This window comes from Callithrix jacchus, chromosome 11 (genome assembly GCF_049354715.1).
Source record: "Callithrix jacchus isolate 240 chromosome 11, calJac240_pri, whole genome shotgun sequence".
Lineage (NCBI taxonomy): Eukaryota > Metazoa > Chordata > Mammalia > Primates > Cebidae > Callithrix > Callithrix jacchus.
Window position 1 is genome coordinate 98,031,304 of NC_133512.1, and position 23,132 is coordinate 98,054,435.

A 23,132-nucleotide genomic window follows, 5' to 3' on the forward strand; every position below is an offset into this window, starting at 1 on the left:
GGAGGGCATTATTTCCCCTGGCCTTAATTTCCCCACATGCAAAGTGAGAATAATGTTGGGAAGGAGACCGTGGGGGTTGAGGGGCAGAGGGAACAGGCTTTGGGCCTCTCCCTGTCCTGTCCACCCCCCACCCTAATCTCACATTCTCCACGCTTCTCCAAGCCCACTCCCCATCTACTTCCCAAATGCCTGCTTCTGCCAGGGCCTCCCCATTCTCAGGATGTCCGGCCTGTCACTCCTTTCCTGCCCAGCAGACAGCCCAGGCTCTCACCCTTACTCACTTGTAGATAGGACAGAGCCCAGGTGCTGGGGACCGGGTAAACCCCACGCGACCACTCCAGGGCAGGTCCAGTCGCCAGCCCAGGCGGCTGTAATGGTCGAGGCTGGCACAGGGCACCAGTTCCTCCTGACGGGGTGCTAATTCCTCCTCCACACGGATGCTCTCCGTCCACTCACACCACCGCCTGCCCATGATGGGGAACCACCGCTGCTGCCACCATTCCCTCTGCCACCAAAAGCCCTGTCCTATGACCCCACTCCCAGGGGTGGTTACTGAAGTAAGGAGGATGCTGAGGTAGGGGGAAACACTCATGAGAAGTGGGGGGGGGGGTGAAGGGAGGACCCCGGGGGTGGGGGCGCGAAGTCTGATGCCCCAGAGGGTCCCTGGGCATGGGGCAGGAAGAGGACTCTTGTCAGAAAGGTCCAGGGTGGGCTGCTTACCCATCAGCCAGGGCCCACGCCATCCCAAAGAGGAGGGCAAGGAGCAGCATGATGCCCTCACCCCCGGGGCACATTTGGGGAATGTGAGGCTTGGGCTCGAGAGAGGCGACGCTGCAGAGAGCACGGAGAGGCCAGTGCCGCTCTCTCCTGCCCCACGCAGCCTCCCTGAAGCCCAGTGGCCAGTCCTGAGGGCTGGGGAGGCTTTATTCTAGCCTCATGCTCCAGGGCACCAGCTGCCCACAACTGGATTGGACCTGCCACACCAGCCCCTCAGAGGCCAGCTCTCCCTGGAAACGGTGTCCTTCCCACCCACTCCCAGGGCGTCTGTTTCTCTCTCTCTCTCTCTCTCTCTCTGTGTGTGTGTGTATTTTCACATTCTCCGGCACTACCACAGATTAACAAGGGGCTCTGGGCAAGCCACCCCCTCTTTCTGGGCCCCAATTTCCTTCCCAGTAAAAATTTCAGGGACTTCCCAGGAGTGCACAGATGGGACTCAGACTCCAGTCATTCTTTGAAATTGTATGTGCACATTTTTCTGAAGACAGTTCCGTAAGTTTTATTATTAGATCCTCAAGAGGGCCATGACCCCATAAAAAGGTTAAGAGCTCCTGGACTAAATGACTGATGGGGTCTTCCAGCCTTGAACTGCCTGGATGGTGCTGCCCTGACTCCCACCCCTCTCTTACCCAAACTTAAGAGTGAGGGCCAGGCCGGGCGGCGCTGCCCTGCCTCCCACCCCTCTCTTACCCAAACTTAAGAGTGAGGGCCAGGCCGGGCGCGGTGGCTCAAGCCTGTAATCCCAGGAATTTGGGAGGCTGAGGCAGGTGGATCATGAGGTCAAGAGATTGAGACCATCCTGGTCAACATGGTGAAACCCCGTCTCTACTAAAAATACAAAAAATTAGCTGGGCATGGTGGCGCGTGCCTGTAATCCCAGCTACTCAGGAGGCTGAGGCAGGAGAATTGCCTGAACCCAGGAGGCGGAGGTTGTGGTGAGCCGAGACCGCGCCATTCATTGCACTCCAGCCTGGGTAACAAGAGCGAAACTGTCTCAAAAAAAAAAAAAAAAAAAAAATGGAGTGAGGGGGCCAGTGAGCGGGAGCCTTTCCAGGGTAGCTGGGGTTCCTGAGTGTTTGGAGATGGGGGGGCAACATGTACCCTTTTCTCCAGGGTCCGGATTCTTGCTGGGGATGATTATGTGCGGCTGGTTGGGCCCATCCTGTCTCCTTCTTCAAGGGACTTCTAGAGTCTTTGGGGTCTAGAACTGGGAAACCTGTGCTGAGGAATGAGAGGAACCTCTGGAAAGAGGGGGCGGGGGAGCCAGCCCTCCCCCACCAAGCCCTGGGCCAGAGCCAAGCCGGATGAAATAATCCGAGAGTCAGGCTGGGAGGGGCAGTGACAGGCTCCACGGGGGAATCCGGGGTCCATCCTGGTTCCAGCAGAGCTCGGAGCACACCCGGACGCCCGGGCTGGAATGCGGCCTAGACCTCGGATTCCACGCCCCTCTGTCTCCTAAACCTGATATCCCTCCGAGCATCCTATAGAGTCGTTCCACCTGGGGGAGGAAGGGGAATACTGAAGACCAGAGCTGGGCCGGGCTCTCATTCTGCCGGGTTCACATTGATCCTGGGGCCAAAAAGAGTCCAGAGTGAGTCTCTTAGGCGGTCGGTCACTGTCACGGATGGCTGGAATCAACCCCCATCACTCCTCAGCAAGGGCCACACTCACACCCAGACACCCCCTTTCCTGTTAACACACACGCACATTCTCGCTTTACGTCTCACAGCCCCGACACAGGTGCTCGGCCACACCCCAGGATGAACGGTGACACCAGCCGCTCCAGGGGCTCCCTTCAGCCTGGAGTCAGAGGAGCCTTCACAGCTGAGCCTGGGGATTGGGTGCTCTTCCAGGGACTCACCCCTGTGGTGGGCTACGGTAGCAGGAGCTCAATGGCCATGCACCCCCTCCCCTTTCCAGCCTCATTCTCAGCTCCGGAATCAAACTGGGGCTGATCCGCCAGCACCTGGATTGAGAAGCGACCCAAGTCGCAGTCACCCTTTCCCCTAAAGGGGCAGGAGGGAGTAAGCTGGAACCCAGGGGAGTCTGGAGAAAGCTCACTGAGAGGAGACCGGGACTAACAGTTCAGACTTCAGCATCTGTGGAGCTTTCAGGAGCGGGGTGCAGCGGGGACGAGGCCGAGGAGACTCGTCATAACCCAGGCTGGGAGGGCGAGGGGAGTCCCCTGAGGAGCTGGCGCTGGGACTCACCCCTGCCCTCCACATCTAACTCCAGGTGGTGTCCGGGCCAGCAGGGCCTCCTCCCCGCCAGCGTCTCCGGCCCAAAGAGCCCTCCCCTCTCTGCAGCCCCCAAGCAGACCCTCCCCGGACCCCGCCCTCAGAGTCTCCGCCCAGCCAGTCCTAGCCTCGCCCCCCGGAGCTCCAGACTCGGACCGGCCTTCTCCCAGGGGACCCGGCTCAAAGTCCTCTCCCCAGTTTCTACTTCGAAGGGCCGGTTCTCGCAGGCACTGGCCCAGCCCTCTCTCCCGTCTCCCCCAGCGGCTCCCGCGGCTGGTTTCGAAGCGGGTCCTCGGGACTCCGGACGAGGGGCTGTGGGTCTGGGTGGATCCGGGTGGAATCCGGGTGGAGAACTGGGGCGGGACCGGAGCTTCCCATACCGACCACCCCCCCCCCCACGGCCGTCCTCCCGCGGGAGTGCGGCGCTGCACACCCGGCTAGAACCGGCGACTTAGAGACCGCAGCGCACGACTCTCTGGCTCCCCCGACACGCCCCCTCCTCGTCCCCCCAACTCCTCCTCGCCCCCCCACCCGCTCGCGCTCCACCTTTCTCCGGCTCCTCCCTCCGCGCCCGGAGCACCCTCCCTCGGCACCCTTCCCCGCAGCCCGAGTGCCCTTCCTCCCCAGCTTCCTCGCCCTCCTCCACCCGCTCTCCCATCAGCCTCCCCTCCCCTCCCCGGTCCCGAGCTCCCACTCCAGCACCTACTCCGGACAAGGGGACTCAGGACCATCACCTGCCCACCTAAGCCTGCCGTGCTCCCTCCTGGGACCCCACTCCTGAAGCCTCCTGCCCCTGTCTCCCCCAGCTCGGTGCGCCGGGGCTCCCCTCCCGCTCCTCGGTCCCTCCTCCCTCGCGGGCGCGGCTTCCCGGCTCTCGCTCCCCGCGCGTCTATCCCTCTCCTCCCCGCGAAGTTTCGGGGCTGTCAGTCTGTCAGTCTTTCGGGCCGTCAGCACCCGAGCGCAGGCGGCGGGCGCCATTGTGAGCAGAGCCGGCGGGGCCGGAGGCCCGGGCGCCTGGGTCCCCGTGGCGCGGGCGGAGAGGCCGGCCCGCCAGGTAAGGGCCAGGGAGGCTCCGCTGCAGGCGGCCCCGCCCGCGTCTCCCTCCTCGCAGCGCTCGGGTCGCGGCGGGCTCCGCGCAGGTGACAGTCCCGGGGGTGGGGGCGCGGCCGGCCGGCGTGGGGGAGGGGCAGGGTCAGGGGAGCTTAGGGTCCGGGGGGCGGGAGGGCAAGCCAGGCGCGGGCGGGGTGAGGCTGTGGGGGTCGAGGGGACGGAGGGGGGCTGGAAGGAAGGGCGGCGACTGGGAGGGGGCCGGGCGGGAGGCAGGTGGGAAGGGGCCGGCGGGCCCCGAGGGGAGGGGAAAGGGAGTGTGGGAGGGGGCCGAGGGGGAAAGGGAGGAAGAAGCGGGCGCTGGGGACCGGGCCGCTAGGGAGGGGAGGGAGAGGAGGGCGCTGACAGGTGAGCCCTGGAGCCGGGGAGGAGGCCGGGACCCGAGTGACGTCGGCGATCGGAGCTGCTCGGGAGAACGGCGGGGCAGGGAGGTGGAACTGAGGGTCCGGTCCGGAGGAAAACTTGGGAGGGGTGAGGAGAAGTCCGAAGGGAGCAGGAATGGGGAAGGGGCGCTGCGGGGGAGGGGAGAGGCGCGGAGGGGTGTTCCGAGGGGAAGCGGGGTAGGAAGGACAGGACCCACGGGAAGGTCCGGAGCGAGCGGGTCAGTCCTAGACCCCCACGCTTGGAGGCCGGAGGACCCGGGAGCTGGAGAGCGGCCCGGGAGGGGGAGGGGAAGAGCGGTTCTGGGGACTGGGGACGGGGAGGGAAGCGAAGCTGGAGACTGCTGGGGAGACGGAGGGGGAAGGGAGGCGGGGGCCTCGGAGGGGAAGGAGAGCTGCAGAAAGGAGGGAGGGAGGGAGGGGGAGGGCGGCGGGGAGATGGGGGGGAGGGCTGGAAAGGGGGAGGGGAAGGGAACCGAGGTGAGGCGAGGGAAGGAGAAGGAAGGGAAACCGGGGTGGGGGAGGAGAGGAGGGAGGGGAGGGGAGCGGAGGGGAAAGGAGAACGGGGTTGGGGAGAAGAGCTGAGAGGAGGAGGGCGGGTGTTGGGGAGGAAGGAAAAGAGGAGGGGGAAAGGAAGGGAGAGGGTGTGCAGCCAGGGAGGGAGATGGAGCGGGGGAGAACGGGGAGGGCAGGGAAAGGCAGCCCGGAGTCTGGGAGGGGGAGGGGAGCGCTGCCGCCGAGACGGACGGGAGCGGAGGGTCGGGGAGGCGGTGGCAGAGGAGGGCCGACCCCGAGGGGGCCTCGAGGGGTTGGCCCTGCCGGGCGCGGGCGGGCGGAGCCGGAGGGACGGGGGCGGGGCCGGGGCGGCGGCCCGATTCGCGGGGAGAGAGGGCGGAAGGCAGAGGGAGCGGGAGGGGCGGGGCAGAGGGAAGGCTGCTGGGGAGGTGGGGGAGGGGAGCCTGCTGGGGGAAGGGCGAAGGAGCCGCGGGAGGAAGAGGAGGGAAGGGGCAGCCCGGGCGGTGTCCGGGCCTGGGGCAGCCCCTCGCGGATAAGCGGTGGTGTTGCGGTAGGGATTTAGGTAGAGGAGGTCATTTTCTACCTACAAGAATCTCCTCTGGAGGACCTACCCTAGCAGTAGCCCTAAAGTGACACTCACCTCCGCCCCTGGGCTGGCTCCTATTTCACCAGCTCCAGCAGTGACAGCTGGAGGGCCTAAGAGATGAAGTTTCCCACTCCCCATCCTGGGCCCTCACCCTGCAGCCTCTCTCCAGAGAATCAAATCTTTCTGCACTTCCCCAGGCAAGGACACTGGGGCGTGGAGTTGGGGTGCTGATGGGCTGGGGCTGGCGCAGAGACCTGCCAGGTGAGGGGTGGTGCGGCGGTGCAGCTGGTTTCCAGAGCCGAACAGAACTGGCAGAAATGGCTTCAAGGCCTTCTTGTGCCACCTTCAAAGATCTTGGTTTTCTGAAATCCATTTTCCCTAATTTCTCCCTCCTGTACCTAGAGATGTCCCCTTTGGAGCTCCTGGGCAGAGCCAGGCCTCAGGTGGAAGCTGGCGTGGGAAAAATCTGAACATGGCTGTCTTTTCTCCACAGGGTCTGTGCTGATCCCAGGAGGTGCTACTCTGGGTTGCCATGAGGGAGACCTTGGAGGCCCTCAGCTCCCTGGGTGAGCTGGCAGAAATGAAGGGACTTGAGGAAGGGCTTAGGAGGATTCAGGGGCATCTACAACTCATCCAGCAGAGCCACCCTCAGGAGCCTGCAACCCCAAGGCCCCTTTTCTGTAGCGTGGGTTCTCAATGCCTGGGACACGGTGGAGGCTGCGCTCTAGTATGCACACTCCCGCACTCACAGAGCACAGTGATATTTACATCTGTGATATCTCTTCCTTCTGTCCTTTTTGACTCTACTCAAAAGGACTGAGCTTGATACCTGTCCGTGTCCATGCTGGTGAGAGAGCCTGTCCTTCCTGAGCAGGTTGGGAAAAGCCTCTTGGGCAGGCTGGGAAGGGGAAGAGCCCCTGCCTCTGATTACTTGTTCTGTACTGGATGCTTTACTTGGACCCATCCTTCTGCCTGTAACAGGATTCTCTGTGGGACAGCCAGAGATGGCCCCCCAAAGTGAGCCCAGGGAAGGATCCCATAATGCCCAGGAGCAGATGTCCTCTTCCAGGGAAGAGAGAGCACTGGGCGGGTGCTCAGGTAGGTAACAGGAACAGGGAGAGGCTCAGGGAGGAGTCTGCCTGCTTCCCTCTCTCCCTCCCTTCTTCCCTCCTGTCCTTCCTCCCTCCCTCCCTCCCTTCTTCCCTTCCATCTCTCCTCCCTGCCATTCCCTCCCTCCCTCCCTCCCTCCCCTCCTTCCATTCATTAAATATTTATTAAGTACCTACTATGTGTGGGGTGCTATTCTAAATATTTGGAATGCCTCAGTAACCAGTCAAAGATTCCTACCTTCAAGAGCTTAATCCTAGTGAGTGCAGAGTTAGCAAACAATAAATATAAAATAAGGACATTTATCAACTATGTTCAAAGATGATAATAGCTCTGGGGGAGGGAATAATGTCTGGTGAGGGGGTTGAAGGGGGCTGGGAGTGGGTGAGGCATGCTATAGGATTAAATAGGGTGGTGAGAGTAGGTGTCTTTGGGAAGATAAGATTTGTGCAGGATTTGAAGGAGCTGAGGGAAGCCGGGCATGGTGGCTCATTGGGAGGCCAAGGTGGAAGGACTGCTTGAGGCCAGGAGTTCAAGACCAGCCTGGGCTACATGGTGAGATCCCCTCTCCACAAAAAATTAAAACTTAGGGATGTAGTGTCTTATGCCTGTGCTCCTAGCTACTGGGGAGACTGGGACAGCAGCATCCCTTGAAGCCCAGGCTGCAGTGAGGTATGATGGTGCCACTGCATTCCAGTCTGGGTGACAAAGAGGACATTTCTCTAGAAAAAGAAAAATAAAAGAGGTGAAGGAGGCAGCTCAGCAGATTTGGGAAACGTGCTTCAGGGAAGAGTATAGCCAGAACAGAGCACTAAGGCAGGAATGTGCCTAGACTTGGACATCCTGATCCTCCCCAGTGATTTGCTTGGAACTAGGGTATATCTGGGGGCTGGGAAGGCCCCAGCCCTTCTCCTAGGGGCCTCAGATCAGGAGCCTTCCTTGCTTCCACTGTCTTACATACGCATATTCCAGAAACTCCTCACAGTGGTGGCTCTTGCAACCTACATACCCTTAGCAGCTGCCCTGCTTGAAGGAGGCTGAGCAGTCCCAGGGAAGCTGGGAACTCAGCCCCTGAATTCAGGTAGGATGTGGGAGGAACCCTGTGGGCTGGGCGGGAGCCAGGATTTCAAATGCTCCTGCTTCCCAGCACCAGTGGGGCCCTTTGCCCATCTGTGATGTCTCCGGAGCCCTTGAGGTATCCTATTCTCTCCCAGGGCAAGAGGCCCCCACACTGGAGGAAGGTGCCAGCACAGAACAAGCCAAGGCCCCCTGCAGAGGCCAGGCATGCACAGCACAGAAGGCTCAGCCTGTGGGCCCCTGCCCAGGTGAGTCTTCCCATCACTTCATCCCACGATGGGTTCAGGCTAAGGGAACAGGGGCCCCGCAAGCTCCAGAGCTGCTATCTCATGAAGCAGGTAATCCCCCGAGACAGGCAGTCCAGGGCCTTCCAACCCAGGATGAGTTCAGGCCCTGGTACCTTTCTGCTGTAGAGCTTCAGTGTCCAAAGGGAATTTCACATCTGTAGATGGCAGGAGTCAGAGAGCCTGGTCACCAAAGAGAAACACAGCCTCCCTTCAAATGCCTTCTAGAAATCCTACCTCCCCCTCCATATTTCCCCCAGCCCAAGTCTAATTACAGTTGCCATGAAAATAAATGGCTTTGACCAACCTTTTTACTACCTCTCCCCTGACACGCCCCCCTCCTCTGACAGGCTCCCGTCCCAGCTTCCACGGATCGTGAGGGCACCCAGATCCTCCACAACTGCCATATCCAACTCATCTCCCCATACCCAGGGTGATCAAACTGCTCATTCTCTCTCAAAAATCCCACCAGTGCTTCCTTCCACTGGCACCATCCTTATTACCTTTTGCCTGAGGGATGTCATTTCTCTAGCAAGGATTTGTTGAGTGCCTACCACGCACAGGCTATGTGAAGCATACAGTGGAAAGAGATGAGCCGTAGAGTTACCGGGACCTGGTTTGAATCTTTGCTCTGCATCTCCTAGCTGAGTGGTCTCAGATAGGCTACCTTGTCACCGGGAGCTTCGGTTTGTGAAGATTTGTGACAGTGTGTGTACACTTCATCTACCATTGGTCCTCAGTAAGTGGTGGCTGTCCCCATTTTTATCAGATACATAAAGACACCTTTCTTATCAGACATAGAAGAAATGGAACACAAAATGTCTGCTCCCCAGAAGATAAAATCTGTTTGTGATGACATTAATATGAGCCAGAACAAAGAATGAAAAGAACAGTATAAAGGCAAGTTAGAAATAAGTACAAAAGTGTTAACAGAAGGTGCTATAGGCGTTTATGCTAAAAGATCCGCATGCACTGGGAATTTGTCAAAAAACATTAATTTGTGCTGCATTTTGAGAAAGGTGTAGATGTCAGTTCTGAAGAGGGTGGGGTGGAGGATGGGAAGATGTTCTAGGCTGAGAAGACCTTGCAGCAGGAAAAGGGAGGAGAGCAACTTGGCTGAAGTGGAAGGTCCATGCCTGGGGGAAAGAAAGCTGGACTAGGTTGGGGTGAGCCTCAGATGCAGCTAGAACCCGTTTTATCTTATAAATAATAGGGTGCTGGGCTGGGCACTGTGGCTCATGCCTGTAATCCCAGTGGCTCAGGAAGCTGGGTGGGAGAATTGCTTGAGGCCAGGAGTTCAAGACCAGCCTGGGCAACACAGCAAGACCCTATCTCTGAAAACATAAAAAAATATTAGTCAGGCACGGCGGTGCACACCTGTAGTCCTGGCTGCTTGGAAGTCTGAGGTGAGAGAATCACTTGAGCCCAGGAGTTTGAGGCTGCAGTGATCACGCCATTGCACTCCAGCCTGGGAGACGGAGCAAACCCCTGACTCAACTAAAAATAAATAAGAGCTATTGATGGTTCTTGAGTAGAAAAGTGAAGAGTGGCACAATGAAGGTGAAAGCAATATCACAGTAGGATAAGTAGACAGGTGTTTGAAGTCAATGGGCTGATGGAAACTGGGAGTACCTCTGATTGTGGAAGTCCACGTGTGATGGAATCAAGGCTCAGACCAGACAGGAACTCAGATCACCTGGTTCAGTGTCTCACAGATGAGAATCACTTAGGGAGCTTTAAAGATGTGCGCACATTCATGGGCCTTGCCCTGTTTGTGCATTTTCTCCAAGTTCCCCAGGAGCCGATGGTGTCGCACCAGGCATAGCAGCTTTAAACTAGTCCAACTCTTACACAAAAGCCGAACTTTCTGAGCAGACTAAGAAACGTAACTCAAAGAGGGTAAGTGACTGAACCAAAGTCACACTCCTAGTTAGTGACAGATGAGAACCTAAGTGGGACACTCCTGTCTGGACCCCGGGCTCCTTCCTCTTGGCTGGACCATTGCAGCACCTGAGAGGGGCGACACTCCAGCAGAACCCCCTGCAACCTGCCCTTGGGCTGAGGGTCCCCCAGAGCACCCTCCCTGCTTCTCTGGATTCAGTGTTCACTAGTTCCCCAGGCCCTGTGGACTCCACCCTGGTCTTCCTAAATGGGGATTTATCTTCAGGCTGTCACAGCAGGAAGAAGGAAGTAGCAGGAACATGAGGGCACCCTGGTTCCGTGGCCACTAGAGGCAGGGTGGGCTGCGGGTGGTGGTCAGAAAGCAAGAGAAGCAGCCCAGGGGAGGTGTCCAGGGAAGGAGGCTCTAGTCCTAAGCTTAAAGTCAGCCAGGGCTGGGTTTGGGAAGCTCAGGCATCAAGGAGAGCTGTTGGACAGGTGAGACTGAGGTCCCAGAAAGGCAGTGCTGGAGCAGGGAGATCTGGGCCAGCCACCAAAGGGATGTGAACCTGGAGTGAAGCAGGGGACTGAAGCTCTGACGACCTTCCTCTTCAGGGGTGCAGGAGGGCTCCTGGGCACATGCAGGCCGGGAGGAAGCCCCCAGGAGGGATGTGGTGTTCACAGGCATCCCAGGCTGTAGAGAGTGCAGGAGGAGAACTGCGAAGATTTGCGGATTTGGTCACTCCAGGAACTGCTAGGTAGAGTGGACAGCAGAGCCAGACCGCAGGGCTCCAGGAAGTGGAGATCCTATAGTTAAATAAACGTTGCCTCATGTGGAGCTCAATACACAATTCTTGTTTTTACTTTTCAGGAGACGAGTGGATGATTCGGAAGGTGAAGGTGGAGGATGAGGATCAGGAGGCAGAAGAGGAGGTCGAATGGCCCCAGCATCTATCATTACTTCCCAGCCCCTTTCCTGCGCCTGACCTGGGGCATCTGGCTGTCGCTTACAAACTGGAGCCGGGGGCCCCAGGGCCGCTGGGTGGGCTCGCGCTGTCCGGGTGGCCTCCGATCCCCGAGAAGCCCTACGGCTGCGGAGAGTGTGAGCGGCGCTTCCGGGACCAGCTGACATTGCGACTGCACCAGCGGCTGCACCGGGGCGAGGGCCCCTGCGCCTGCCCGGACTGCGGCCGCAGCTTCACGCAGCGGGCCCACATGCTGCTGCACCAGCGCAGCCACCGCGGCGAGCGGCCTTTCCCGTGCTCCGAGTGCGACAAGCGCTTCAGCAAGAAGGCCCACCTGACCCGCCACCTGCGCACGCACACTGGCGAGCGGCCCTACCCTTGCGCGGAGTGCGGCAAGCGCTTCAGCCAGAAGATCCACCTGGGCTCGCACCAGAAGACCCACACCGGCGAGCGGCCCTTCCCCTGCACGGAATGCGAGAAGCGCTTTCGCAAGAAGACTCACTTGATTCGGCACCAGCGCATCCACACGGGCGAGAGGCCCTACCAGTGCGCGCAGTGCGCACGCAGCTTCACGCACAAGCAGCACTTAGTACGGCACCAACGGGTGCACGAGGCGGCCGGCTCGGCCCGGCCCTCTCCTGACGCTCCCGCTTCTCCCCATCCCACCGCCCAGTCCTCCACCCCATCCCCTCCCGAGCCAAAGCCTTTCGCCTGCTCGGACTGCGGCTTGAGCTTCGGCTGGAAAAAGAACCTCGCCACGCACCAGTGTCTGCACCGCAGCGAGAGTCGCCCCTTCGGGTGCGACGTGTGCGCACTGGGCGCCACCGTGGATCCCGCCGCCGCCGCCGAGCCCCTGGCTAGCGCGCCTGGCGGACCAAGCTGCGTCCCGGTATCCGATCCTGCGACGCCCCAGCGCGACCCCTCGGGCGAGCGGTCCTTTTTCTGCCCGGACTGCGGGCGCGGCTTCGCCCACGGGCAGCACTTGGCGCGGCACCGGCGGGTGCACACGGGCGAACGGCCCTTCGCCTGCACGCAGTGTGGCCGCCGCTTCGGCTCGCGGCCCAATCTGGTCGCCCACTCCAGGGCCCACAGCGGCGCCAGGCCTTTCGCCTGCGCTCAGTGCGGCCGCCGCTTCAGCCGCAAGTCGCACCTGGGCCGCCACCAGGCGGTGCACACCGGCAGCCGCCCCCACTCCTGCGCCGTCTGCGCCCGCAGCTTCAGCTCCAAAACCAACCTGGTCCGCCACCAGGCGATCCACACGGGCTCCCGCCCCTTCTCCTGCCCGCAGTGCGGAAAGAGCTTCAGCCGCAAGACCCACCTAGTGCGGCATCAGCTCATTCACCGCGAAGCCGCCCCGGCGGCCCCGGACACCGCCCTCGCGCCCCCAGCCTGGCCGGCTTCCCCAGAGGTGGCGCCGCCCCCGCTCTTCTTCTGAGCTTTGTTCTCACCAGGACCCTTTGCCCACAGTTCCGAGAGGCCCGGACCATGAGAACGCCTGGGTTGTCCACTGCGGCCTGGGCTGCTGCCAGAGGCTCGGCCTCCGCGGGACTCCTGTTTCCTTCCCGCAGTGTCTGAGTCCGCACTGCACTCCCATCTCGGACCTCCTAGGACAGAGACGCAAGCGAACCCATGCTGGGAACAGTTGAGGCTGAAGTCCTTGCAAGGCTCCCACCCAGGTACCCCATCGGAAAGCAGATGTTTCCCAGATCCAGCGCGGCCTCGACTGGGGAGGGAAGGCGTGGTTATCTATGTACTTAAAGTTTCATAAAAATTAAAATCACAAAGTTCCAGGACTGTTACATGAGTCGGGGGAGGGAACCCCTGACTCTCCTTGGCCACTGTCCCACCTCCATCCAGACACAGACTACCCCCCTTCCCTTTCTGTCCTGAGTAAGTTACATTTAGCCAGATGCTGTTAATTGGTTCTCCCAAATCAAAATGTAATATACTTACTCACCAAATTACCGCGGTGACTCCTGCTTCTAGCTCTGAAGTATAAGGAAGGATGTACATGAGGGTGCATTTCTGTTGTGCCAGGTGTCACAGGCTGGAGCCGAAGCGGGGCAGGCCGTCCTTTGGCGTGGGCTTGGGAACTCTGTGAGGCCTCAGTTTGCAGCTTTCTCCGGGGTTTCGGAGCTCAGGGCGTGAGGAAGGAGGTGTTGCGTCCGCTGCAGGTGAAGGTTGCTTCCACATCACACTTGCAGCAAGTCCTCTCTTAAGGTTGCTGGGTCCAGAAGTCTCTGCATTGCCTGTCTCTAGCCTAGGCAGGTACGAGAGCTGGGGCTGCCTGACGGTGAGCAGAAAGGGAAGGATAATGGAGCTGGCAGTGATTATCTTGGGTTTGACCCCCCTCTGCCTCTCATGGGACTTGGAGCGGAGCATTACTCATTTCCCAGTGAGCCGGGAAAAGAGGCCAGAGCAGTGGCCTGAGGGATGGAAGGGCCTTTCACACCTGAAGTTTAGACCAGTCCCAGGGAGGGGGAGCCCGGCAGTGTTATGTGGGGAAGGAACAGGGCCACACTTACATTCCTGCATTTTGGAAAGATGTCTGGCTAGACAACTCAGGAGCTAGACTGGAGGCCTGCACATCAGTCCTCCTGGTGACAGGTGGTGGTGACCTGGGACCATAGTTTTGTCAGAAGAAACAGAGAAGTAATGGATTCAAGAGACACTTAATAGGCAGAGGACACAGGACCTGTTGACTAGTGTGGGTGGGGAATCAATGAGCTCAGCCCTATTTTTTCTGCTTGATGCTGACTGGATGGCAGTGGCATACTCCCAGAAGGGGGATGCAGGAGGGGAAGGACAGCTTCATAGTAGGGGTGCAGTCCTGGGTCTGCTGAGTTGTGAGCAGTTTGTGGCCAGCAGGGAATAGGCTGTGTGGGTGGAGAGCTCAGGAGAGGGCTGGGCTGCAGACACAGACCTGAGAACCATCCACCCATTCACATGTGCTCCTGAAGCCACAGGGGAGTGGATGATCTTCCCAAAGAACCGAGTGTGGCATGAGAAAGTGGGGGCCTGGGACAGCAGCCTCTGGGACACCACTAGGGGATGTAGAGAGAGGTCATCAAGGCAAAAGACTTCCCACCCCTTTGGATTTTGTGGCAAGCCAAATCCAGTCTTGGTGAGAGCAGCATCTGGAGCAGTTGAGTTCAAATTCAGATCACAATGGTGAATTACAAAAGCAAAGTCCCAGAGAAGGTGGGCAACAATGAGACCTGATCTCAGGTGAGGGAGGGACGTTGGCTGGGAAGCCTGTCAGAGGAGGCATGAATGTAGGTGTGTTAAGTTTTATGGCCAAGAATGAGTAGGTGATTCCAGGTTATTTTAAATATCTTGAAATGGCACATAAAAATCTAGACTTGCATCTTCTGTTGCGAAAAAAGCAAAAGATTTGGTAACTGGTGTCTGGAGCTGAGCAGAAGGAAGTTGGCCTCTTTGGACCAAGGGATGGGAGTCCTCAGCACTCGCCCTCATCTTAAAGCCCAGCTGGGCTTCTCCGAGGTCCCCTACCCTGACTCTTAGGCACAGAGCTTGTGATTCCAGCTAAAAAAGTCATTTCACAGACTTTTAAAATCGAACACATAAAAACAATGTTTGTGTTGGTTAGAGCAATGTTTTCCCTTCTTCAAACATTCAGGAATTCGTGTGTAAGAACAGCTTTGAATCTTGCAGCATATTTGGTGAGGCCTACCATGTGCCAGACACTTTCGGGATTTCACATTCTTTTAAAGATTCTCCACCAGGCATGCATATCTTTGTCTTTATTTTTGAGCTTGTTTGCAAATAGTCAAAATTTGTTTAGCATCCAGTCTGGCAGTAGCCAACTCAGAAGACGTCTGCTCGACAAATGCACCGTGACTGCGATGGCAGGATGAGGTTTCCGAAAGCTGTTCCCAAGGAGGAGTACCAGACTCAGAAAGCGGTGGCCGCACTGAAATCAATCCCTTACTAAAATCCTTACCACCCCCATGCTCCCTCAGGTCTGAGCCACCCCCAGGTATGACTACCTTGATAAAGCACCAGACTTTTGACCTTAGAACCACATCCTGGTGTATGAAAATGCTCAGAGAAGTGAAGCACTCATTAACTAGTTCTATAGAAAGAAGAGAAAGGTCTTATTAATTAGCTAAATTGACTTCTCCCCAATCCTGATCAAAAAAGGAGACTTACTGTATAACGGGTACCGAGTACCCAGTATGTGCCCAGAATGTTCATAGTATGTGCCAGTCCCTGTAACTAGCACAGAGATGTTTAGCACATGCCACCTGTTCATAAAGAACCTGCAGTCTGACTGGAGATGAGACACTGAGGTCCATGAAGCAGAGAATGTAAGTGTTAGGTGGCATTCTGTGGGCTCTAAAGACCTGAGGGGACAGAACGCTGTGGAGAGGAGGCGGGGGTGAACACGGAGCTACATAGACAGGCTTTGTGGATGGCTGGGGGAGGAGGAAAGAAGGCCTCAGACTCCCCTTCTCACAACACATTTCTTCCTCGATTCTCTGTCCTCCCAGTTCTTATCTGCTCCTAGTCAGTGGCCCCTCCTCCTCCTCTAATCTCCATGGAGCCTGTGCCTCCCAATCTTTTTTTTTTTTTTTTTTGAGACAGAGTCTTACTTTGTCACCCAGGCTGGAGTGCAATGGCACTATCTCAGCTCACTGCAACCTCCACCTCCCGGGTTCAAGCAATTCTCCTGCCTCAGCCTCCTGAGTAGCCAGGACTACTGGCACGTGCCACCACATCCAGCTAATTTTTGTATTTTTAGTAGAGACGGGGTTTTGCCAAGTTGGCCAGGCTAATCTCAAACTCCTGACCTTGTGATCTGCCTGGCTCAGCCTCCTAAAGTGCTGGGATTACAGGCATGAGCCACTGAGCCCGGCCCCCAATCTTTAAATTTTTTTGTATTGTGGTAAAAGATGAACAACATGAAATTTACCATTCTCACCATGCTTAAGTATGCAACTCAGTGGCTTAAGCATCCTCCCAGCGTTGCATCACCATTACCACCGTCTGTATCCAGGGCTTTTTCCTCATCTCAAACAGAAACTGTTCCCAGTCTTTTTAGTGGGATGACACACTTAGGTAAGGATAATATTAGAGTCACTGGGGAGTCCACTCAAGGCCTGTGATGATGGCTGGGGTCCTGGTAGCCGAGAGGCAACCTCCATCTCTGGAACTCCCAGAACATTGGAGAGCTCTGTTCCATGTCACAGACCTGAATTCTTGTTTGTGAGGGAGATGGCACACATTCACTTGTCACCAGAATGATAATATCCAAGTTCTCTGGATTGTGATCGTTAATAGAAGAAACGCCATGGAGGCCTTAACCCCACAAGGTATCAACCTAGCGATGCCTGAGTCTTCTTCATGGCTTAGTCTTTATCAGAGCCCCCAGTTCTCTGTACCCCACCTCTACCCCATCTCAAAGGTTTGAGCTTTTGAGCTCAAACTATCTCATTCCAGAATTTTTGGCAGCCATTGACTCAGATGGTCTTTACAAGCTTGTGTTTGGCTAACCCTTCATCTTCCTCTCAGCCCTTTCTGTGGGTTCTTATCTCCTCCCTCCACTGCTAACCTAGACCAGTCTTTAGAACCTCTAACCAATTTAGATACCTGAGACCTGGGAAATCTCTTTCTTTCTTTTTTAGACGGAGTCTCACTCTGTCACCAAAGCTGGAATGCAGTGGCATGATCTCGGCTCACTGCAACCTCCGCCTCCCAGGTTCAAGCGATTCTCCTGCCTCAGGAGTAGCTGGAATTATAGGCTCACACCACCATGCCTGGCTAATTTTTGCATTTTTAGTAGAGACAGGGTTTCACCATGTTGGTGAGGCTGGTCTCAATCTCCTGACCTCGTGATCTGCCCGCCTTGACCTCCCAAAGTGCTGGGATTACAGGCATGAGCTACTGCGCCCAGCCAACCTGGAGAGTCTTAAATGGAACCCAGACCACAGCCATTCTGATGACACTCTTGCTGGAAGGAGGTGGAGAAAAACAAAGAACAGGGCTGCCCTCCCATGGGCACCCCAGAGGAGAGCAGAGCAGTGGTTAAAGAGGGCAGGGTTTCTCATCTGCTTAGGATTTCAAGCCTAACCCCAAGACTCAGCTCCTTAGAGCACAAGCACCAATTCACAAGTACCCAATGTGTCCAGGCGCTTAGTTCCCAAGTTGCTGCTGCCTTTTCAATTTGAGAAGCAGGGGAAATGGTCAGTTCACAGCCAGTGTGCCACATGGCCAGTATATTGCTTTATACTGCAAGATACTCAGGTGCCTGGACTGTTTCTCTTTTCCATGCTAGGGAAATGAAATTACTCGTCAAGACTGGGTTTGGCAGGGCGAAGTCAGAGCAAAGTGAAGTGAGGGGACTAAAGCCATACTTATTCGGGCTTTCGTGAAGCCTGCCTATCACAGGACTAGCAAGACACAAGAATCTTTTCTGCAGCCCGGCCTCCTGTATCTTCTCCCTCTCCATCTGCAGGGTTGGACGACAAGAATTGCTGGTAGAGTGATCTGGAGATGTTCCCCAGGCTTGACTGCCTCAGGCATTCAGGGCCAGTCTGGCATTTTAATCCTCCATAAACATTGGCTGAGCTTTAAAACCTACCCAGCCCTTGGATCACAAGGTCAGGAGATTGAGACCATCCTGGCCAACATGGTGAAACCCCGTCTCTACTAAAAATACAAAAATTAGCTGGGCGTAGTGGCGGGCATCTGTAATCCCAGCAACTCAGGAGGCTCAGATAGGAAAAATGCTTAAACCAGGGAGTTGGAGCTTGCAGTGAGCAGAGATTGCACCACTGCACTCCAGCCTGGCGAAAGAGCAAGACTGTCTCACAAAAAAAAAAAAAACTACCCAGCCTTGTGCAAACATGGTAGGAATAGAATGAAAGCTCTTGCCCTCATGGAGTTGATAGTTCAGATGTAAGACAAGTTTAAGGATCACTCATGGCCCTGGATGCTGGGTGCTCTGGGAGACTCCAGAGAAACAAATATCACTCATGGTTCCTGACCCACAAACCTAACCCTTAGCTAAGAGAGAAGGCTGGAGTTTCATGACATGCCTAAAATTCAACCCGGGTATAGTATCCTATTCTTCAGTAGAGGGCGTGGGCTGGAGCAGTCAGGGGGTTTCTGTGGGAGGAGGGTCCTGGTTGAGTTTTGACTGGAGCTGGGACTGGAACAAAGAGGAGGCAGAGAAACAAGAGATAATGCAAGACACAGAAGTGCAAGTGATACTAAACTGTGCTGGCCACGGGAGGTCAGCGATCTGCAATACTAGGTCAGAGGTGAGAAGGGCTCATCTTGCTTAACGTGAGTTCAGGGAAACCCATCTGTGCTGCGTTCCCTATTCTAGTTCCTGGGCCATTGAGGCACTGGATGAGCAGAACTCGTCCTTCTTCCATAACCCTTCACAGAGCCACAGCTGCATGACGTCTGTGCCAGTCAGTGCTCCAAAGAAAGAGGTGGCCAGTGGGAAAAGTGTTTGCCATTATTACTACTACTAATAATGGTAGCCAATATTTGTCTAATACTTGCTGTATCAGACTCCCAACCTGACATATACACACACATATATATATACACATGTATATACATATACACACATACATATATATGTATATATATGTGTGATGTGACATGTGCACGCACACACACACACACACACACACACAGGTCATATATATTTCCACAATCAATCTTCATGGTAATCATTATTATCCTCAAATTTTTTAGATGAGGAAACTGAGACACAGAGCAATTAAGTCATTTAAACAAGGTCGTTCATTCGGTCACTTATTCAACAAGCATGCACTGAGTACCAGCAGGCATTGTCAGATGCTGGGAATAATAATGCTAATAAACCAGACCAGGCGCGGTGGCTCATGCCTGCAATCCCAGCACTTTGGGAGGCTGAGACAGGCAGATCACTTGAGGTCAGGAGTTGGAGACCAACATGGCGAAACCTTGTCTCTACTAAAAGTACAAAAAAAATTAGCCAAGCGTGGTGGCACATGCCTGTAATCCCAGCTACTCGAGTGGCTGAGATATGAGAATCGCTTGAACCTGGGAGGCAAAGGTTGCAGTGAGCCAAGATTTTGCCACTGCATTCCAGCCTGGGCGACAGAGTGAGACTCTGTTTCAAATAATAATCAACTAAAATATATCAAACACCTACTTTGGGCTAGATACAATTGTATATTGTGGCAAAATACACATAACTTAAAATGTAACCGCTTTACCATTTTTAAGTTTGCAGTTTAGTGGCATAAAGTACATTCACATCATGTGACCGTCGCCACCATCCATCTCCAGAACTCTTTTCATCTTGTGTGATGGTTAATTTTCTGCGTCAACTTGGTTAGACTATGGTGCCCAGACATGTGATCAAACATTATCTTGGATGTTTATGTGCGGGTGTTTATGGACAATATTAACATTTAAATTGGTGGACTTGGAGTAAACAGATTACCCTTTATAATGTGGGTAGGTGTCGCCCAATCAGTTGAACAGAAGACTGACCCCCCACAAAGAAGAGAGAACTTACCCAGCAGAAGCCTCTGGACGTGCACAGCAGCATCAGCTCTTCCCTGGGTCTCCGGCCAGCCAGGCCACCCTACAGATGTTGGACTTGCCAGTCCCTGGAATCATATGAGCCAGTTCCTTAAAACAAATCTCTTTCTATATGTATATACACACCCCCATGGCTCTCTTTTTCTGGAGAATCCTGACTAACATACCTTGCAGAGCTGAAACTCTGTGCCTATTAAACCCTATTCTCTCCTCTCCCAACCCCTGGCAACCACCATTCTACTTTCTATCTCTGTGAATTTGACTACTCTAGGGACCTCTGATAAGTGGAATAACAGAGAATTTGTCTTCGTGACTGGCTTATTTCACTTAGCATGATGTTCTCAAGGTTCATCCACGCTGTAGCAGACGTCAGAATTTCCTTCCTTCTCAAGGCTGAACGTTCCGTGGCATGTCTACACAGCATTGTTTATCCAATCATCTGTCAATGAGCCCTTGGGTGCCTCCAGTTTACGGTATTGTGAATCACGCTCCTGTGAACAGGGGTGCACATATAGCTGGTTTTGTTGTTGTTGTTTTGAATACCTGCTTTCAGTTCCTTTTTTTTTTTTTTTTTCAAGATGAAGTCTCGCTCTGTCACCCAGGCTGGAGTGCAGTGGAGTGATCTTAGCTCACTGAAACCTTCACCTCCTGGGTTCAAGCAATTATCCTGCCTCAGCCTCCTGAGTAGCTGGGATTACAGGTGCACCCCACCACACCTGGCTAATTTTTGTATTTTTAGTAGAGACGGGGTTTCACTGTGTTGGTCAGTCTGGTCTCCAACTCCTGACCTGGTGTTCTCCCTGTCTCAGGCTCCCAAAGTGCTGGGATTACAGGCATGAGCCACAGCGCCCGGCCCTGTTTTCAGTTCTCTTGTGTATATACCCAGATATGGAATTGCTGGATCATATGGTGACTCTATTTTTAATTCCCCGAGGAGCTGTCATGCTGTCCCCCACCGTGGCTGCACCGTTCTGCATTCTCACCAGCAGTGCATGAGGTTACCAGTCGCTCCACATTCTTGACAACCATCAATCATTTCCTGGTTTTCCATGGTGACCACTCTCATGGCTTTGAGGTGGCATCTCAGAGTGATTTTGATTTGCATTTCCCTAGGGCCTGGGCTTTTAAACACCAAGCTCCACTGTCCCCTTGCAGAGAGGTGTCTTGAGGGCACACACTCAAGGTCTTCAGGCCACTTACAGACTTGTGGATGGACCTAGGGGGTCGGTAAGAGATGTAAACCCAAAGGGTCATGGGACAAAGAGCAAGGAGCAGGGACTCACACCTAGAGGTCAGGAGAGCATCTCTGAGGAGGTGAATTAACTTGCCAAGACCATAAGCAACTGGGGACCAGGCTCCTGGCCAGACAGGAAACCTGTTACATGCACACGTGACATTAACAACCATCTGTCTCCTAGGAGAGGACAGTGCTGGATGGCAGAGACCTGGGAAGAAGCCCGAAGCAGTGGAAGTTGGGCTTGGGAATCTCATGCAAAATGTTCCTTTTCAGACGCAACCTTGAACCACGGAGGCACAGCCATGGGAACCTTTGTTGAGGTGTGAACATCAGCCGTGATTTAAACTAGGTAGGAATCAGCAGACAGAATGAAGCTTCGTTTTTGTGGAAAACATATGGTGGTGTCCTGAACTGAGGCACTGGGAAAGGGTGGCTGCTGTCCAAGCTGGTGAGGTACCAAGGAGACCAGGCGGCACAGAGAGGTGCAGCCCGAGAGAACACGGGAAAGAAAGGAAGGGGGAAAGGAAGGCGTAGAGTCTCAGGATGTGTTTATGGGGCAGGTGGGCAGCAACCTGGGAAGAGGGTCGAGACCTCGCAGACTCCATGACACTGGCCAGCCTGGGCCCAGCTCCAAGTCTCAGTCTCTGAGAATTGCCAGAAAGTTGTCCTCCTGACATTGCCTGCACACGGACAAGGGGAGAGCTGTGCCATGTGGCACTGTGTTCACCAAAGCCACTGTGTTCACGTCCTGAGGCCTTCTTCACAAAGTGCCACACACCACGTAGCTCATAACAGCAGAAATCTATCCCTTCGCGATCTGGAGGCTGTGAGTGTGACAACAGGTGTTAACGCTCCCTCTGAAGGCTGAGGGGATGCTCTGTTCCAGGCCTTTCTCCTGGCAACTTCTTGACGTACAGACGCATCACTTCAATCTCTACCTCCATCCTCCCATGAGCTTCCTCCTGGGTCTCCCCCAGTCTGGGCATGTCTGCGTCCCTTCTCTTCTTAAAAGGACATCAGTCATACTAAAGTAGGGCCACCTCAGTGACCTCATCCTGATTACATCTGCACAGACCCTGTGTTCAAGAGGCTATACGCAGAGGTTGGGACAAGGGCTGGTACTCAGCACATCTTTTTGGACTTCTTGGGGACACAATGCAATTCCTAACAGAGACCTTGAATACAATACTGTGTCAAAGTTGGGGAAGCAGAGGCTGAAATGAGGGCTCCTGCTATTGGGAGGGACTGGGGCAGTGCAGCTCTAATCGGAGCCTGTGAGAGTGGACCTGAGGGTCCGGGCAGCTTGCACCCCAGAAGCTCTTCAACCTACCCTGTGCTATGCTTTGGAGATGTGTCATATCATTCAAAAAAACCAAAAGAGGCTGGGCGCTGTGGCTTACACCCATAATCCCAGCACTTTGGGAGGCCGAGGTGGGAGAATCACTTGAGGCCAAGAGTTCAAGACCAGCCTGGGAAACACAGGGAGACTCCATTTCTACAACATTTTTCTTTAAAATTGCCCAAGCATGGTAGCCAGCCTGCAGTCCTAGCTACTCAGGAGGCTAAGGTAGGAGGATCCCTTGAACCCAGAAGTTTGAGGTTATACTGAACCAAGATTGTACCACTGCACTCCAGCCCTGGTGACAGAGCAAGACCTTGTCTAAAAAAAAAAAAAAAGATAAAAGATAAAAAGTTTTGCTTCATGTTACTTTATTCTTCGTGTGATTTTTTAATTTTTCTTACTCCTATAACAGTAAAATAGCTTTCCTAGGATGGTAAACAGTTTGACTACTAGGAGACTGTAGGAGCAACTGGGAACTCAGCCTTTTTCCATCAAACGTGACTGTTTTGTTTGGTGTTTCTGTAAACTGTGTTTGGGCGGGGGCAGGGGTGGACTGGAGGATTTACTTGCAGAAAGACGTAGATGAAGGAAGGAGACAGCCTCCCAGGGAAGAGGTTGCCTGTGGTGGGGAGAAGGCCTGAAGGGGAGCCGGGGTGGTGACTGGAGAGGTGGGCTGGGGTTGGGAGGGCTTCTGCTAGCATGTCCAGGGAGACAGATGAAGCGAGACGGCTCGGTGAGTACATTCAGGGGACTTGCTGGTTTCCAGTAGTGAAAGTTTTTTTCTATCTCTGGGACTCAAGAAAATTCTCATAGTTGTGAACTCCAGGGTCCTGGCGGAGGCCACCCACACCCCAGGGAAGAAAACCTCTTCACTCACTTATTGATTCTTGAAATTTCTTTTAACCAGAGACAAGTCTTGTATTTCAGTCAGAGTGAGTATGCGAGATCCCGCAAGAGTGTGCATGGCCACAGTTCCACGCTGGCAGAAGGACCGGAATCCTGCCCTTCCCCGGAGCCCTCACCTGGGGATGGATGAGTGAGTATCCTATGAGGCCTCACACAATGCAG

The 23,132-nt window shown here is 55.1% G+C and overlaps 2 protein-coding genes across 40 annotated transcripts in view; one reads left to right on the forward strand and one right to left on the reverse strand.

Moving 5' to 3' along the window:
- SSPOP (SCO-spondin) overlaps positions 1 to 2,467 on the reverse strand; it is a 58,212-nt gene extending 55,745 nt beyond the window's left edge. For 21 of the 26 annotated variants that reach the window (XR_013523663.1, XR_013523662.1, XM_078341954.1 and 18 more), the window contains exon 1: positions 282 to 897. Coding sequence is in view for 21 of the 26 variants with exons in the window: in XM_078341954.1 (XP_078198080.1) it covers positions 282 to 724 (443 nt within the window). In the remaining 5 variants the exon portion in view is untranslated. 26 annotated transcript variants of the gene reach the window in all.
- Positions 2,468 to 3,622: 1,155 nt separating this feature from the next.
- On the forward strand, positions 3,623 to 12,698 carry ZNF467 (zinc finger protein 467). Of its 14 annotated transcripts, none has more exons than XM_035254427.2 (6): positions 3,933 to 4,068; positions 5,690 to 5,800; positions 6,097 to 6,169; positions 6,585 to 6,701; positions 7,925 to 8,035; positions 10,821 to 12,698. In XM_035254427.2, exons 3-6 carry the CDS (start codon positions 6,136 to 6,138, stop codon positions 12,347 to 12,349), a joined length of 1,791 nt encoding a protein of 596 aa, XP_035110318.1. In that variant the 5' UTR covers positions 3,933 to 4,068; positions 5,690 to 5,800; positions 6,097 to 6,135; the 3' UTR covers positions 12,350 to 12,698. The 14 variants fall into 14 exon arrangements, with proteins under 14 accessions (XP_035110321.1, XP_035110318.1, XP_078199606.1 ...); XM_078343480.1 differs by lacking the exon at positions 5,690 to 5,800 and adding an exon at positions 6,418 to 6,477; XM_035254426.3 differs by lacking the exon at positions 3,933 to 4,068 and adding an exon at positions 4,488 to 4,592.
- The last annotated feature ends 10,434 nt before the right edge of the window (positions 12,699 to 23,132 follow it).

What these genes read in the sequence shown, in the direction of transcription:
- ZNF467 (XM_035254430.3), top strand. Translation starts at nt 6,136, where the DNA reads ATGAGGGAGACCTTGGAGGCCCTCAGCTCCCTGG. An exon ending in GGAGGCCCTCAGCTCCCTGG is followed by an intron (nt 6,170 to 6,584) that starts GTGAGCTGGCAG and finishes TGCCTGTAACAG; the next exon opens with GATTCTCTGTGGGACAGCCA. An exon ending in GCCTGTGGGCCCCTGCCCAG is followed by an intron (nt 8,036 to 10,820) that starts GTGAGTCTTCCC and finishes TTTACTTTTCAG; the next exon opens with GAGACGAGTGGATGATTCGG.